The sequence below is a fragment of the Paralichthys olivaceus genome, chromosome 20 (genome assembly GCF_024713975.1).
Source record: "Paralichthys olivaceus isolate ysfri-2021 chromosome 20, ASM2471397v2, whole genome shotgun sequence".
NCBI classification, from domain to species: Eukaryota; Metazoa; Chordata; class Actinopteri; order Pleuronectiformes; family Paralichthyidae; genus Paralichthys; species Paralichthys olivaceus.
The window spans coordinates 10,686,106-10,704,482 of record NC_091112.1 but is presented as its reverse complement, the minus strand read 5'-3'; the positions used below and the strand labels follow the sequence as shown (position 1 = coordinate 10,704,482).

The 18,377-nt window shown below is 39.6% G+C and overlaps 1 protein-coding gene across 5 annotated transcripts in view; it reads right to left on the bottom strand.

The window, feature by feature from the left end:
• The window catches only part of gabbr2 (gamma-aminobutyric acid (GABA) B receptor, 2), a 162,412-nt gene that overhangs the window by 98,447 nt on the left and 45,588 nt on the right, over nt 1-18,377 (bottom strand). For all 5 annotated transcript variants that reach the window (XM_020090789.2, XM_020090791.2, XM_020090788.2 and 2 more), the window contains one exon: nt 12,908-13,045. In XM_020090789.2, the coding sequence (XP_019946348.1) occupies nt 12,908-12,982 (75 nt within the window). In that variant the 5' untranslated portion in view covers nt 12,983-13,045. The remainder of the gene's footprint in view (nt 1-12,907; nt 13,046-18,377) is intronic.

Sequence of the window (18,377 nt, the reverse complement as noted above, 5' to 3'; positions counted from 1 at the left end):
ACCTCTGCAGGATAAACACCCAGCCCAAGTTAAATATCTACTGCGGGCACAATGTTTGCTCCATCTCTCTCTCTCAGCCTGATAGATCCATGATGGCAGTTTGGAGAGATCAAGGAGGAGGGGGTCGGTATGGGTGATGGGAGAGTTGTTCAAGAAACCGATCGATTGGACAAAATAAATATTTCAAACTCACCAGTGATACATTGTTGTCTTTTGATAGCCTCTATGAATTCAACTCTCGCAAGTTGTCTTTGATAAGTCTCACACACTTTATCATCCTGTACAAAATCACTCTGAAATGGATGAGGGGAAGAAGGGGGAGTCATAAATCAACACTGTTTACGTTGCTGATAAACATGTGTTCTTACATTTTCAGGCACCGTGAAAGGCTTGAATTTGTGTACGTTTTTTTCAGTGTGTCCTAATGACACCAGAGAAAATGTTAAGATTATTTTTGGTCAAGTAGTTAGCCAGTTAATGTATAGTTCTTAGGTTTAAATGGGCGTGTGTGCGTGTGTGCGTGTGTGTGTGCGTGGAGGAGGGAAAAAAAAGAAGAAACAGCCAGTGGTTACTTTCAATTATGTCCTTATTCATATTTAATGGTGTTTATTGGAGCTAAAGGTTAGTGGTGGTGTGTTTATGTGAGTTTCCTAACACTAAGGGAGGCAGCTGGCATCCCACTGGTAAGTCTGTACTTTCTCTTTAAAAATGCACGGCATTCCGCCACAGGAAGCGGTGACCCCCCTTGGCGTTAACCTATTGAGCGGTAAATATCAGGTAACATGGTGATTGAAGATTCCACATCTCACAATCTCTAGTCTTCCTTTGCAACCTTCCACAGTGATCCTGAGCACAAGCACAACTGCAGCTGCTTTATTTAATGAAAGAAATCCATTACAGATCACTAAAAATGTAGAGCTTGGTATTGATTTCCTCTGCATATGTGAATGAGTTCTTGCTGTAGGCGTACTGTATATATCATACTGCATATCCAGATGAGATGACTGGGATAGATCTTGTTTGAACAATGAGATTGATTAACCGAGGCGAAGTGGTTTGATAAGCCAAGTGTTGTGGGTGTGTGAGAGGAATATTCACCCTGCATCCATGTTTCGGTAGATGAATAAATCCTGGATTTTCACTGTGATCAAATTCTACGGTACCTGTATTTCATGCCTGATTTCATACAGAGTGGACTTGAAAGCACTGTCATCAGTTTATGCAAAACTACAAGAGCCACTGCTCAGGTAAAGCACCACAGGACAGCTTTGAACTGAAAATTAAGTATCATCCTCTCAACTGCAGGTGATGGTATTAAATATTGGACTGAACTTGAATATAAAGCCTTCAGTGAAAAAAATGATTCGTTCAAATTGCAGCAAAGGGAATCTAAAAGCACAATGTAAGAAAATATATAAATAGGATAATACCTAACTATTGTTAATTCCTAGTTTTTTTCCACCTCGAGATTTATCATATTTAATGCTGAAAGGATGGTGATACATGCCAATATGACCCTTTTATATCACAATATGGCACTTTATATTGATATTACACACACACACACAAATATATAAATAATATGGTGGGACGTCACTTTGTAACACAGTGTACACTTTAGATTGTCTCAAGTCTCATATGATCTCCAAATGTTAATAATCTGGAGATACCCACCCAGGCAATATTCCCACAAAGCTTTGTGAATTTTAGTTCATGTGTTGCTAAGTGATTTTGGACAGGCACACACACAGACACATATACAGCGTAAACAAGAACCTGTTTCAGGTCTCGCTGGTGCTGGATGTGTTTTCGTTTTAATGGTTTTGGAAGTTCTAAAGCAACCACTACTACTGATCAACTGAAGCCAGGCTGGCTTGTCTGACCAGTCAGGTGTAAGATGCTGCTGTCAGTCTTCAAGAAGGAGCCTGATGTCAATCATTTTATTGTACAGCCCACTTTATGTAATGTTTTCTCTCCATTAAAAAAAGTTGTTCAATGTTTCATGTCACAGATCAAATCTGGACCATCGGGTCTTACACTTGCTCTAAGTGAACGCAAACAGGAAATCTCCTTTTGCTTCCTAATTATGAACATCCACTAAAGGTTATGTTGATGTGGATGAAAGTTAGTTCTGAATCAGATTATCAGAAAAGACAGAACAGCATAGCTAAAATGCAGCAGTTAAAAATAAACAGCATGATGAGAAATAGTTCTGATGCATGTGACACAGAAATACCCAGAACTCCACGAGTCAAACACAAACTCGCTTTCAATACCACATGGGTATTTATAAATTTAACGGTTGGTACAAGCTGAGAATGCATCTACCTTGTCTTAGAGTGTGTGTGTGTGTGTGTGTGTGTGTGCATGTTGTTGTAAGACAATATCAGTATGCATATTCTTTGCACAGGGCTGAAGAATATTCTACCTTAGTTTACCTTTTTTATAAACCTATGGAGTTCAGTGTCTGGACACATTTGTGTGTGTGTGGTGTGTGTGTGTGTGTGTGGTGTGTGTGTGTGCGCGCACATAAGATTGTATATTCTGCAAGTTGATCAAAGTATATATCTCTGTTTACTAGTCTACTGCAAGTAATTATGTGGGTTTGTGCAGTTGGGGAAAAAGCAGATATTTGTGTCTCCAGGAAATGAATGCAAGTGAAGGTAAATGTTACATGTGTGTGTGCGTGTGTATTTCAAGGGTAGACAGACAAAATCCACTCTGTACTAATGAGCTAGCTGTGCTGCTGTTTTGTCTCTCAGGCCCCGCTGCTTGCAGACGACTAAAAGGTTTGAATTAAATTTTTAAAAAGAGCTATGCTGTGCTGCCTGCATCTCAGGACATTTATATATAAAACACACTTCACATAAGCCAAAGCGATATAGTTTCTGTGCTGCCTGTCAAGGTGAAAAACTCTGTCCTTACAGCTGTCTATAAAGTTCAATACTTACCAGTCAATCAATTTCAGAAGTTATCTGAAGTACATCTGTATTGCCATGTCTATTTCTCACTCCCTGCCGAGCCTTGTTCACTTCAATGGGATGCAGAGCCTGTCGCCATCTATAAAGTCTACATCTGCCAAACACAAAACTATAAAGTTTAATTCCACATTGTCAGTGCATTGGTGATTGAGGGAAGTAAAGTCCTGTGGGTAGGATGTGTTTCTGTACAGCAGACCTGCTATTCACTGTGTCCCAACATGTTTGTAGTAGTCTTTAGATTTTAGTTTAATATCACACAGGATGAGTTTGGTACTGAAATCAGGCACCGGATCAAACACGGAATCTGTGCCTGCACTGAAATAGCTGCCATAAACTAATAAATTCTGGTGGCAACACTACTCTTTATATAGCTCAGGTAGCCTACAGTTAGCTAGTAACTACCTAGAGTAGTAAAAGTGTGGCTGAATTTCACGTGAAAGGATTTTGACCACGAGACGTACAGCAAATGTTTGGTAATAATTCCACTGAAAGGGAGGACACGAAAAACTCAATGAAGCCCCTGGCCAACCACAGGTTACATTTGAAAGCAGAGGGATGCACCATGTTTGACCAGTTGTGTGACCAACCACACCAGCTGGCAGAGTGGATGTCCCTGGCCCCAGTGGTGGGGAAATAATTGATGATGAATTTGGAGCTGAAGTATTTTGCTGCATTAAGCACTGAAACTGTGATTTAGTGTTAAATTATTGTAGTTGGGTAAGATTTGATTTATTATGGGATTTTCATGAATGAATTTTGCACTCATTTATATTTGTATATTTAAGTTAGGAATATTCTAAACAGTTAATAGGTTCAATTTCAACTTAACTTTTGATCAATAAAGAGACAATTTTATCATCAACTGATTTATCATGAACATTTTGTGCTATTTTTCCAGATACAGGTATCAGTTGTGGCACATGTACCATTTGAAAAATCAATCAATACCCAACCCTAGCTGCCAATACTCTAAATGTTCATTCTGCTTGTGTAAATGAGCTTCATTGTGGTAAATTTGTAAATTTTTTGAAGACAGATTTAATCTACGATATACACGTGTTCGTACATGTGATTTGAGGGGCGGCATCATAACGAAATGGCATGGTCTACATAGATGTAATAGCACCAGTTAGGAAACATAAATAAACCTTAAAGGGTGCCATTTGAAAATCCATACAGGAAGAAACTGCTCAGTCATTTTCAAAATGCACATCATGCTTTCCGATTTACATGTAGATGTGATGCTGCAGCTACAAAACAAAGATAAATCTTGTATCAAATGTCGCAGTAACAACGTAGCACAATGAAGCAGAATGCATTTTATGATTATTCATAAAAGAAGGTTGCTTTTCGTTTCCCTCTGTGCTCTGAAACTGTACAAACCTCTATCTCTGTCAGCATAATTAGAATATGGGACTTGCTCTTGCCAAACGCTTTGCCACATCTTCGCCAATTATACCAGTTCCTACTCTGGGAGCCCAAGGGTTTCTACGGCCCTTTGAAAAGGAAAAGCTCCTTTGTTACACAAGAGATTGAGCAGGAGAAGGAAAAGAGGGATAGACTTGAAATGGTGTGAGAGAAACATGTTAGGAAGTACAAGCGTAAAGAATGTCTGCAAGCGAACTGAACATGCACATCTCTGCTTCTGCATCTGTGCATGTATGAACAATTGTTTGTCTGTAGGAGTCAAAGCCTGAGCAGCACAGCCGCTCAAAGAGAACACCACCTGGCAGTGGGATTTGTGATTTTGTTGGCCTACTGTTCGCTGCCTCTGAAAAAAGTATTTGACAAGGAACTCAAAATTATTCACTGGCAACAGTTCAGAAAAAGGCAAAGTAGAGTGGGATTAACACAGTTCCCTAATATCTCTTAATGACATCATCTGAGCAACACTGATTCATGAATTTTTCATGAATGTGTATATTCTATGTTTTTATTTTTTATTATTTACTAACAACCTGTTTCCTCTCAATTACTGTAATTACTGTAAACCCTCGCATGTCATGTGCAAATGTATTCGTTCACATACACTGCTGATGAAAAAAAGCACTAACTAATATAAACGTCTGGGTAAACTTTTCTTAGTAAGAATGCATCTTCCCCATGCAAACTGACAATTTAGCCTGATGTTGCTTTTACATACTACACATGCCCATCCTTTATCATGACTTTTCACACTGTATTTCTATTTGCAGCTGCAGACTAAAAAGGAGAGAGGTATTCAATGACTGCACCAAGGGGGAAAGAAAATAGCATTGAGCTCAGTATCAACCTGAAGGAGGCTTAACGCTTCCGCATCCTGATGCCCTGATAAAGCAAAAGAGGATCGTGTGGGAGGAAAGAGAGACAGAGGAGAGTGACACAGAAGAAAAGGAATTTAATCAAGGAGGTGGAGTTATCTTCAAGCTTTTCTGGATCTGTTGTTTGTAACAAAAACACTTTTGTGTAAAAGAGACGAGTCCATAGTTAGTTAGTTAGAGTCCAAGTTAAGGTAAATAATGTAACATGAGCACAATTTAAATATTTGTAACTATTTGGAATTAATGTACAGAATTTTTTCTCTACAAATGTTCTTTTTTCAAGTCAAACCAATATTTCTGTAGAGCTGTGTGTGATGCTGCTTTGCGGTTTGTTGGTCCGTCAGTGTATCAACATGTGTGTTTACATTGGCTTTGAATTAACCTATGAAAGGGTTTAACCTATCTACTATGTAAATGTTATGTCATTACTGCAAACATACAGTATACAGCAGGGAGAGTGAAGCAAAGGAAGACCAGCAGGAGGAATGAGAAGCACTCTGCAATTACCTCAAGAGTCTCTTTCCATTTCCTCTCTCTCCCCCACTAACTTCATCCTCCTTTCCCTCCCACTGTCTCTCTCTGAAGGGGAGTTGATGTTTCAGATATTAGTGAGATGTGTAAGACAGTTAAACTGCCCTTTATCGATCCTCTATGCTTCAATCTTTCCAAGCAACCGTTATGGTTTTAATGGCTTGTAATGGAGCTGGGTCCTCTTTGATGTCCAACTGCTCAGAGAGTCTGCCCTTGTTTTTGATATTGATACAAGGGATCCTCCAAACGCTGGCCTTATAGAAGCCAAATTCAGACATAAATGTTTTGGGTCGATGAGGTTCCCAACCCCTGTGAGAACATCCATATATTGAGGAAAGAAATCACAGGATACGGAGGTGAGGAGCGGGTAGGAGGAGGGGTCTTTTGGAGTTTTGTAAAGACTCACTGGGAACGTGGTGCTGTGGTATAGATTAGGTGAAGCTCATTCGGTCAAAACTCAAAAACGAAATGGGCTTACTCAGGTTTGATCGTGATCTGACAAGACATTAACTTCTAAATAATCTAGAGAGAATTAACTTGCTTGAATCTCACTTCACAGCCTATTAGTTAACTGCGCCTCAGAACTTCGTCTCACAGCCAATCTGTCAATGTCAGAGTCAATCTGCGTCAAGAAAACCTCAAGAAAAAGGAGAAAATAACTAAACTAGAATAGCAAAAGGAAGGGCATATACCTCTGCCATGGCCCAACAGTCCCCGTGGTTTCAGTCAAGCTGCACCACATTGCACACACTCATATCAATCAATTCCCTAAACATGCTTGAGTTTTTTTTTTCATCAAGATCCATGAATTATTCCGATGAATTCCTGTAGATGAATATTTTTCTCAACTGGTCATAACCAGTAATCATATGACGACAACAACAAGTCAACATTGCTTTGACTCGCTCTGGAGTAACACTGGTCGATTTCATACTTAGAGTTGTTACTTGCTTGTTTTTCCTCTTCTTTGGACTCAGGTGTAGCTGTGATCCTTCTTTTTGCATTATAAAATGAATTGTATCCCTGACACCCTGGAGCTAACATGTGCAGTCTGACTTTCTCAATCATTAAATGCAGCCTCCTGCTATTCCTTAAATTATATTTGTCTGTTCTCCCTAACCCTTCTGCTTGGTTCCCCCTTTTTCCTCTCCAGTTTGCCTCCAACTAATTTCTCATTCCTGTTCCCTACATATTTTTTCTAACAAATTATTTTTCGTTCTTCTTCACTGTATAAATGTCTGCCTAGTAGCATGAGTCAAATTTGTAATATTTTTAAAATTAGATTAGCTTCCTAACAAAAGTTTATCATAGGATTTTTCTCATTATACTAGCTAGCTCTTTAAAGTGCTACGGACTCAATGACCTAAAAATAAGGAAAATCAAAGCTTGGTAACTCCAAGAGAGCAAAGTTAGAAACTGGAAGAGAACCAGGATTTGGGGGCACAAAACCAACGTATCGTACTATCTTCACAAGGTAGATGTGCAAGATAAAAAAAAAACAAAAAAACAAAAACAAGCTTAAACCATTCATGTGTCTAATGTGTTTATTGTTGCCGGTGGCTTGCAGGTCCCGCACCATCATTAGTGCTGTGAGTATGACACACTGAGTTTCTTTTTACTTGTCCTTCTCCAGAAAACTACTGGGGGAATGATAACACTCGAATGCAAGGGTGGAATTCAGCATGTACTCATCTTGTATTCCTTTTGAATAGACCTTGGTGTCAGACATGTGCCAGTGGTAAGAAAAAAATAGAAAGAAGGAATAAGAAACTGTTTCCATTTGTTGTTCCTATTTCCTTGGGAAGAAAAGAAACAGAGAAATGTTCTGTCACAGCTCTTTCTTGAGTGTCTATGAACTACCATGTTTAGCAAATATGTGACACCAACAGTTGCAACCAGTTAGCGAGTTGTATTCAACAAATGTTGCTAATTAGCTAATTACTGTGTTTCCTGTCATAGGGTGTGCGCTCTGCACTTCAAATAGGTACAACTGCACGTGTGAGCTCAGCTTTTACAGTACATGCTGATGCATCCTACAAGTGCAGGCAACATTCAGGACCAAAAGAATTCAGATTAATGCACAATACAGTGTATAATTAATATTTTACTACGGCTCTTTCAGACTTTCTTTTGCTTTCTGTGATAGAAGAGAGAGAAATTGTGACTGAATGAAAAAACACTGGAATTAAGAGGAAGTCTTTCCATTTTTTTACGTGTGTGCAGAAGGCTCATTCGTCTCCGAGTTAGTCAGTCTGACCGAGAAATCTGGAGTGTAATTTACAACCCATGCAAAGAACGTTGAGTTGTCCTCCCACTCACTTTCCAAATGGTACCTCTTGGATTGCACGGCAAAAGCAAGACTCTGCCCATCAAAAAGCAACAGTGACATCAGGTGTTTTATCAGACTTGGACAAGTTGAGACAGAGTGTGGGACACCCCTTCATCCCTTTTCCTCTTGGTGTTGCCTAGGGGCTTTGAGACAGCATTGAAAAAAGACCTAATTGCAGCTCTGAAGTTCTGTTTCTCCATAGACTGTATATAAAGAGGTTTTCTCCCTACAGTCACACTCATGGAAAAAGAGACAGATAGATATAGAGACAGAGAAGGAGGTCAGAAATTAATCCACAAGACTGCACCTTGTACCAGGTAAATACAGGAACACACCAACAACTAAATATAGACATGGAAGTTTTGGGCTTGTCATTAAACCTTTATAAGACAGTTTATATAACCTTTAGTCACCAAGCAGGCAAAAGCAGCACACACTCGTAGCACAAAGACGTGAACTTGAACTCTCCTCATAGTGTTGATTTATGATGATCTATTGTGATGCTCACACCATTCCTGCCCTTGCACTCTGAGATTTTAGCCTAAACTTTGAAAGTCATGAAATATTGATACAGAACACAGGAGGATTTGACGTAAGTGAGGCAGAATACTGCAGAGCTTGGCATCACATGTTTTATTGAAGCGCCCAGTGTAGCACTCAGGGAGAGTGAGAGCAAGAAAATGGGGGAAAATAAAAAAGACGAGCCCAAAGAATTGTTGGAGGCTTCAAAATAAAGAAGAGAATGCCGCTCTGGAAAGGAGGCAACTTTCCTGTCCCTAAATTGCCTGATTTAATGAAGCATTGACGATCAATATAGCCAGTGAAGAAGAAAAATGGGCTTCACATACAGGTAAATATTAGCTCTATGTCCAGGCCTTGACTATAATACATTAAAAAGGGGTTATCCACTTTCCCCCCTCCTAAGTATTGACTTGGTTATTCAGTTTCCCTAGCAAATGAATAAATCAGATGATTGGTGATTGATTTGAGAGCTCTAGACTAAAAGCCCAAGAAACACTTCTAAGCTGTGACGCTAACACAACAACTAACACTGCATTTTGAGAAAAAACTTGATGGTGTATGGATGGATGATGGACACAGCTGTGTCTCAACAAAAATTACATTACACAAATAAGTTGTTTCCTTTACAATGTCCACATTTACAAATGGTCAAATTTATAGGAATAAAGCTCTCTTGTCTTCTTCTTCTCTTGCAAATTACAAGAGGCAAAATGATCGGGAGGCATAATTTTTCATTACACACTCGACGTGGCTGAAAATGAACAGTGCCACCACTGATACGCCTAATTGGTGAGTGAGAAGTGGCCAGCAACTGATGGGAGCCAGAGTTAGGGCTATTTCCTGGCACTCAATGAGCCATTTACAGAAAATACACACCACTGCTGTGTAGAGCAAATGGACTTCTGGAACATTAAGAAAACAGGGTAGAGAAAGGGCTCATGTATTTAGAAAGCTTAAAAATATTTTTCTGGAATTACATAATACTCTGTGTGTGATTAACACAAGATTAATCACACAGCAAGATGGCTGCTAAAACAAAGCCTTAACGCTCATTGTCTTGAGGAAATGAAAACGCAGCAATCAGTGGCATTTGTGACTGATGGCAGCTCACAAACACAGCTGCGTCTTGCCCCGTTTCTTTGAATTTCAATTTCATGCCATTAGTGTGTGAGTGTCTGCTCCTCTCTGCCATTCCTCCATCGTTCCCTCAATCCGCTCCTCGCCATCTGTCCATTGGCCCTGGCAGCATTCTTATCCACCATTTTAATTTGCTTGGGCATTCATTTTAGCACATGTACAGTACACTGCATTACAAAATGTGACTGCAAGTGCGGAGCCAAGTGGAGCTGCTCAGGGAACGATATGAACAACAAATCACGTCCATGACAAAGTGTGACAACAGATCAATTTGTACATACAGTGCATTAAAAGCTTGAAGTGCTGCTGGCAAACTGATCTCAATGATGTAGCAGCTTAAACAGCTGGGAAATATATCTAATATGTGCCTCTGATCCCATGCAGATTTAAAAAAAAATTATTTTATAATTTATTGGTTTGCTGAACTCTGTCTGTGAAATCTATTTAGAATTTCAATTAACAAATTTCAGTCAGAAGTCAACTATCAAATGATTTATACCAATTCTCAAATATGGGCTTTGAACTCTGACTGACTAAAAGTTCTATTTGAATTAATTAATTAATTCAGATTGGATAAAAAGTCAAAGAAAGGTCAGCCCTCTTTAAGTCTTTATCTTGACTTTATTTCTTTCAGAATTATTGCTTTACTGGAGGTTAGTTTTACAGCTTTAAACAGTTTGAACCAACCTCGCTGTCCTGCCAGTGTTGCATCTTTCGCGATATGAAAAAGAAAATTGTCTATTCTCATTGCAGATAAAAGCCAGATGAAAGTGGGTGTCAGTGGGTTTTTTAACCAGTGGAAAAGGGGCTATAGAAAGTTCTAGGCTAATGAAAATTTGCCTACTTAACTCATTGACCGTCTTCGACTTTCAGATTTTCTTCTCATTAATTTTGTTTTTTAGAATTTCTGTTTACACATGTTTAAACAACTTGTTGGGAACATAAAAATATTGACTCTAGATTTTTAGTAGAAATATATCAACACTGTATGAGCATATAAGTGTGTGCAGGGAGTGTAATGAGCGAGTATGCAGTGGAAGTTTATTTTTGTTGAGCCTTGCAAAGCTGACTTCATTAGGGATCAACACTGATTGAACACTATTTTTATGGCTGCGTGATTAAGCTTTTTTCCAGGAGTGGTTGTTCTCGCCGCTGTCTCAACTGGAGATAGTATCTGCCACCTCCCTGTTTTGATGTGGAAATGATGAGCTTGTTAAGCCTGGCCCATAAAATCATTGTGGACAATTTCCTTCCACACAGACTCAACTCTTGCAGATAGGATGCCAGGGCTGCAGTAATAAATATGCAGGTTGACAGAATTTGCAGTTTTAAAAAAAAGATTGCCACTGATATGGCCCGCTAAACATTGCGGGGTACAAGATTCAATATTTTTAATCATCTCCCCCCTTCTCACTATACCATCACTTTTTCTTACATCTGTCTTTTCAGCTCCTGTCTTCTTTTTTTAACCTCCTTCTCCTTCAGACAAAAGCATAATCCTAGCTTGGAGCAATGGCTGACTGGCTCCCATCACAGTTGTCTGTCTGTCATCTAACACACACACACACACAGTTGTATGTACAGTACAAATTCTAATATATGTCCACACATTAAAAACCAACACACACACATTCGATGCTCAATAAGTACATGATAACTAACCCCAGGCTCTGATACTGTGCCTCACCTATAACCAAGAATATAATAATAATGATATAACTAGTAAGAAAGTTAAAATAATCATGTCTTGTATGATACAACAAAACTTTGCTCAGATGGAATCCTGATTCAAAATGTTAAGAGTCTCCACATTGTGCTGAGTGCTTTTTCGGACGGCCTTGCAGTTACACATCTCCTGGTCCAAAGAAAGTAATTTAGTTGCGTGTGTAGACTGCACTCACAGTTTCCATTGGCACTGAATTCAAGGGTGTATTCTTTAAGCATATCCTTGAAACAGAAGTTCCTTTTCAGGTTTTTCTCTGCTATTTATCTTCACATTTATCAGTCAGTAACTTGCCATTTGGTACTCGGGCAGCAACACGGTGCATATTTGGGATCAGACCTGTGTGCATTTGTTGGTGTTGGTCTGTGTATTGATAGAAAAAGAGCCTGGTTGGTAAAGTGCTTTGGGGAACACACTGTACCAGGCAGAGCGTTCTGCAGAGCAGAAGATTGCAACTGCACTCCTCACAGGTAATCACTACCAAACAAGCCAATAAATAGAGGGGAACACACAAACTACAAACTTCAGGAGCCAAAAATTCAACTATGACTCCAACCTCTCTTTCACAACTGAGATCATTACCAACGAGAGGGAGTGAACACTATAACAAAATTACTTTTAAATCATTTCATTCCCTCATCCTGCCAATCTTTTCACTCTCTTGAGTGACCCCGACAAGACAGCAAGCAAAGAGACAAGAACAAAAAAAAAAAATCAAAACATGACAAGCAGCAGATTCAGTCATTTGAAGCAGAAGAAATACGATACGTAATGTGACATTCAGTTCAAAATGCAGCCACTTGAATTATACTATCTCTTCCAAGCACAGGCTTCACTCCTTATCTGTGCCTGATAACCTTTATAGGGTTTGCAGCAAATGAAATGTATTCTTTGGAAGGAGGCATTTCCCCTCTTTGGTAGTTCAGTACAGTGAAGAGTCAAAGAAACTGCAAGCAATAAATGAGGAGGGTCAATGCGTTACCAGGCGTTATAATGGGGTTTAATGCCTAAAATAAGAAATCAAAGCTTTGCTAATGTAATGCCAGCAAATACCATTTACCAAGCAACCGTATGGTAAAATATATTATACAAATTATTAGTAATTAACATTAACTGCTTAGCAATACAGTTATTAGCTCATATCAATCATGCAGGTTTCCAGCAATGTGTGGTACATGAAACAGTAACCCTTATGAAGGCGTATTTGTAAACACAAGGGAAAACTAACTGAGTTTTGGAAACTTAAAGTTGTGAGTTCAGGCTTCCTAATTGTAAGTATAGGAAGACACACAATAGCATTCCAGGTTCACCAACACGGTGCATACAGGCAATACACCACTTGCATACTGCATGCACACATAATGACATGTGACAAGTATCCTACCTGCACCAGATTCCAACCCTCCAAAGACTCTGCAATGATGGAGGTCACCGAGGGGCAGACACCGCCAAAGATCATAAGGTGCTTGGGACCGTAGCATATGGCGTCGAAGAAGGCCCTCAGCCCCTTGGCGTTGTCACACTGCAGACAGAGAGAGGGGAGGTGAAGAAACAGAAAGGAGAGAGAAGATTTTGATTAGTTGTCGTAAAAAAAGGGAAAGAACTCTGTGCATGATAAACAGAAAAGTATTGCAATACCCACTCATAATTTAAGAATGGCAGTGGTTTAGTAAAAGCCGTATTTCCTATGACTTGCATCAAGGAGCGGTAGTGGGGCAGTGTGTGTGCAGCACTCCCTGCAGGCATAGTGGGAGTGGGCGTGCAAACCATTTTTTGCTTTCATAGAGACAACAGTAAGTGCTCTAGCTAACCATTCACAGCTTGTTGACAAGGAAGACGCAAGAATATGGCACTGTTTTCATTGATAAAGCTGAGAGTCCTGCCAAACCCACAGACGCCACATAACCTGTCTATAAGACATCTTTTAAACCTACACAGACCAAGGGACACAAAACTTCCCACTTGAAAAGCAACTTGTTGACAGATATGCCAACAGAGGCAGCAGATGTGATAAATAAATTAATGACATCATGCTCCTGCCATGAATCGAGTTTGACGAGGCCGTTAAGGGAGTTAGGCATTATTAATTAATTGTCAAAATCACAACTCAATGTATGAAAACAGAAATCAAACAAAACACTGAACAGCATATACATTACAATTTGAATGTGCATGAAAATAAATATATATAACATTAATTGTATATCATGAAGCTCAAACACACAACAGTAATAAACTAAATACAAATGAGTCAAAATAGCTCATTGGTGCTCAACAGAACACACTCTCTAACTTTCTATTTCGTGAAATTGGATTAAAAACTGACAATTAATTAGTCTCTCTCTCTTCCATGTCCTCTCTTCCTTGTGTTGTAAGAGTTTTAACCATCTATTCCGTGTCAGTTTTGAGATATTTAGGCAGGGATTGAATTGAAATCATAATTTTGGTGTTTTGAAAACACTAACAGGAACAAACAGCAGACAGAGGGCTAGATAAAAGACAGCATTAAATATTCCAGCCTATTTTGGGTGACTGTGTGCAGTCACGCAAGACAAGAACTTGTGAACCTTGTGCTCCTCTGCAAAGACTGTGGGTTAAAGAGATACCTAAGATTCTTTCTCTTTGTACAGGACAATAACTACTGTGACATTTCTGAACAATTAGGACAATTCTTAACCATGACTTGTGAGTCTGTGGATCAATAATTAACCAAGAGAAAAGAAAAACCGCTGCACTTACAAGGTCATTAGACTTAGACCTAGTGTGATCGATGCATAACACAAGCAGCATATTCACTAGTGTCACTTTACAGTAATGCATACTGTTTATGAAAAACGATGTGACATTTAAATAACATTTAACTTGTTAGACTAGAAGCGCTGCAGTACATGCTAATATAATTGTAGCAGTGTGTGTGTGTGTGTGTGTTTGAATGGTTTAATACCATCATGTAAAACTATGTAACTCACAAGCTGCAGGAGAGGGCCCCCGCTCTGATCCAGTGCTGCAGAATGCAGCCATTTCACATCACTATAGCAACCAGAGGAAAAGTGTGTGTGAAAAGGAAAAGACAGAAAAAACTGTAGGGATCTTTTGATCGCTACATAAGCTGGCTTACTGGTTTTGCTGTGATTCCCACAGGTTGTCATAATGTGATCAAATCATATACACAGTAAACACTTCCCCCCTCGTGTCGTCTGTTATTGCCACTAAATTCAGGGTGTGTTCCTGTATGCAGCTGATGGATGGATGGATGGACTAACCGACTTAATGGCAGGTGGTGTGTGTTTCTGCCTTCTGACACAGTCCATCTCATCTGGAGTCATTTGACCTTGTTAGCCATCGGCTGGCAACAGAATGAGATTTCCTGCTGAACAGCAGAGCCTCCACAGCACAGACTGCGGAATCCAATGTGGAGGAATGAGACTGGACTATAGACTTAGAGGGCTGTGTTTAGACCATTGTAGGGGTCATAGCATCAAGTTCACAAGTTTGCATCGTCTGTCTTTTTTTTGATGAGAGAAACCCTAAATGTATAAACTGCTGAACTTGAACGCGCTGAGAACACAAACTGTAACAGCCGTCTTCCTGCATTGCACTCAAACAACACACTTCAGATTTAATCACAGGATAAGATTTAATTCATCACACTCTTAAAAACACACTTCTCCTCATGCACGTACATTTGCGCCAGTGGAGAACAGTGTATGCTGTCATGCCAGTCAAAAATAGACTAGATTGCGGATATGCCTCAGGTGAAAAGAGTGGGAGAAGATGTGATTAGACACAGTGGGGATTCCTTATCCTGGCCACACAGCTGAACAAAACAGCAGGCTATTAAAGAAGATATCTAATTTGCATACTTTTATCATTCATGTCTCTCCAGCTGGCCATAACAAGGTGGGATGGTAGGACTGCACTTCTCAAATGGTAACCATGCAACAGAAAGAAAATGTGGGCACTAAACTTGTCAACATGAGGAGAAAAGAGCTTGGTGATGTGGCATGCTTAAGTAGATTTATTACAAAGAGTGACAATGTAGTGTAGGTTGTCAAGATTTGTTACGTCCCTCATTTTGTCTGCAGAAAATAAAACATTTTTTACAACATGTACAACCTGACAACAAATAGTCTACATGTTAAATTTTAGGGCATATGTAGCTGTCCCCATGTTTTGGGGATTTTTTGAAACCTTCCTAAGTTTCATCCATTCACAAAATGGGTTCGTTTTAAGCTTTAAAAGTTAATGGGTTCAGTAAGTCAATGAAACAGGGTAGAATCTTCAATAACTTGTTTTTTCTGATCATCAGTTTAGTTCAGACAAAGAAAATTTAACAAATGCTCAAATGGTAAAAGTTCAAAACCAAAATATATAATATATAAATACATCACTTTATTCAATTATTTTCAAAATCTACTCATCAGCTACAAATGGTTTTGTCTCTTCACAGTATCTAAAAATCACCAGACTTACAAGAGTTTTTCTTAGAGAAAGGAAAACCGCGAGACGTAACGAGAGAAAACAAAGCATGTCCTCGTAAAGCTGCATGAAAAAAAGCTACTTCTTTCTTTTTCCTCCGTTTCTCTGTTTGTCCTCCCGGCTACATTTATCCTCTTTTACAACTTTCCTGGACACAAATTCACACAATCTGTTGAGACTCCCTTGCAGGGCCTTGACTGGTGTGTTGTCATGCCAACGGTGTGACTATCCACACTTTGCGCGCAAGATGAGGGAGGAAGCCGTGTGTAGGGTCAGTGTAGCGATGGCTATATTTAGCCTCTCATTAGGTAGCACAACCACTGAGACATTAATCAATAGTTATTCAGCTATAGATATGCTGCAGAGCTTAACGCCAGATAGACAAAGCGGGATGGAAGGGGAGAGAGGCGGTGGGATACAATGGGACACAAAGAGTGAAGGGACATGGAGATAGGGATGGCGTTGATGGGCGAAAATTGAGAGAGGGAAACGAGCAGTTGAATAGAGGGAGAGAAAGAGAGGAGCGAAGAGGTATTAGCCTGACATTAACTGTGCACTAATAAAGCCAAGTCAACCAGTCTTATAAACCCACCCTCTATTATAACCCCACAATGAAGTAATTCATGACCGTGAGATTGACTCTGTGCAAAATTATCTACAGTCCAATTATGGAAAAAGTATGATTTAATATCAAATCTCATTCTGTTTTTGATTGATTATATTTCAAATCTTTACATCTCCTCATGTTATTTTCTCCCAGTGCATGAGCCGCTAGAGTTTTTCATCTTGTGCCTTCTTCCTTCGCTCCTTTCTGCTTTCATATCCTTAGAGACACACAGTATATGTATTTTTCAAGGTTTTCCAAGCAGTCGCTGAGAGCTTTAGGTCCACATCCCAATTTTCCAAGAGCAGCGGGCTCTAAGAAGATATAAACAGAGAAATATCGTCGTTGTGAAAAAACAAATATGTTCTGAGGATACAACGGTGTAACGAGGAAGGCAAAGCACTACTTGACTAGCAAGTAGAGCGGCGAGATATACTACAACATCTTATTTCCCTCTTCCGCAGTGTGAAATCTAATTCCAGGCATTTGGAGGCCATTTGGAGCAGATCGATGGAGTTAACGCCCGTGGTAATCTGTTTGACTGCCTTGGGAGATGGCCAAGGAAAACTGTGTGTATGAGGGGTGGTGCTGGTGGTGCTGGTGGGCCGAGGGCTGATGGCAGAAGAACTTGGAGATGGAAAATCATGAAAAGCAAATCAGCTACTGCTGAATATCTGTGGACATCTTACCAAAGTGTTATAGCTCATCTCTTAATGCGCACTGGGATGAGTTGTACTTCACTCCCTGGATTAAGAGATACTTACAATATTACAATTAGTTGCAATATTCAGGCTACAGTATCGTTTCCATCTTTGCTAAATGTCTCTTCTTCGGCTTGACATTTAACTACACTGAGTTTGCACCACTAGCCTAACCATTTAGAGGATATTACTGATGGGACAGCTAGCTGAGGAAGAGTTTATTCCAAATGCTTCTCAATCCATTGCCTGTTACATTTCCTCTTCTGACCTTTACACAAAGCTCCTGAGATTCATCCTCATTGATTTATCATTACATGATGGCATTAGCCCGCTGTTATTGTGCTACACATGAATCACACTCAATTAGACTAAATGTGAGCCAACAGTTGTACTGGAATAATTTTTTTACCCATTTCCTGTGATAATGTTCATCTACTTTTACTAAACATTCTATAATGTCTTTGAAAATAGCGACTCTTTAAAGGTCAGCATGCAGCACATTCCAGCAGTGATAAATTACAGAGGGTAACACATTCAAACTTTTCACGAAAGTTTGAGGCTGTTTCCTATAAGTTTTTCTGCTGGCGTTAACTGAAGGTTTTTCATCAGTATGGTGCTGACTGCACATCATTGAAATTATTAGTAGAAGAGCAGACAAACTGAACAACAGGTAAAAAATACAGGTTTGGAAGCACAAAACCCAACAACAATTAACACAATTAACTCGTATTTTCATAAGAAAATGAACCTGCATACCATACCCAGTGTGGGCGTCTGAACCCAAATACTCCATTTGACCACAACTCAGTGCAGCATGACCCTGTGGAACATGTGTGTACTGTTTGTGTGTATTTGTGTGTGTGTGTGTGATATTGTGACAAGAACAAGAGCTGATAAGAGCAGCAGGCTGGAGCTAACCATGATGAAATGCCTTGTTAGCGCTGCACACAGAGGCAGCTGCACCTGTCCCTTGTCTAATGGCAAATTACTGCACCCAAATCAGCAACCTGAGGCCCACTACATCACATGCACACACACGTACATGTGTGTGGGAGAGAGAGATGAGAGAT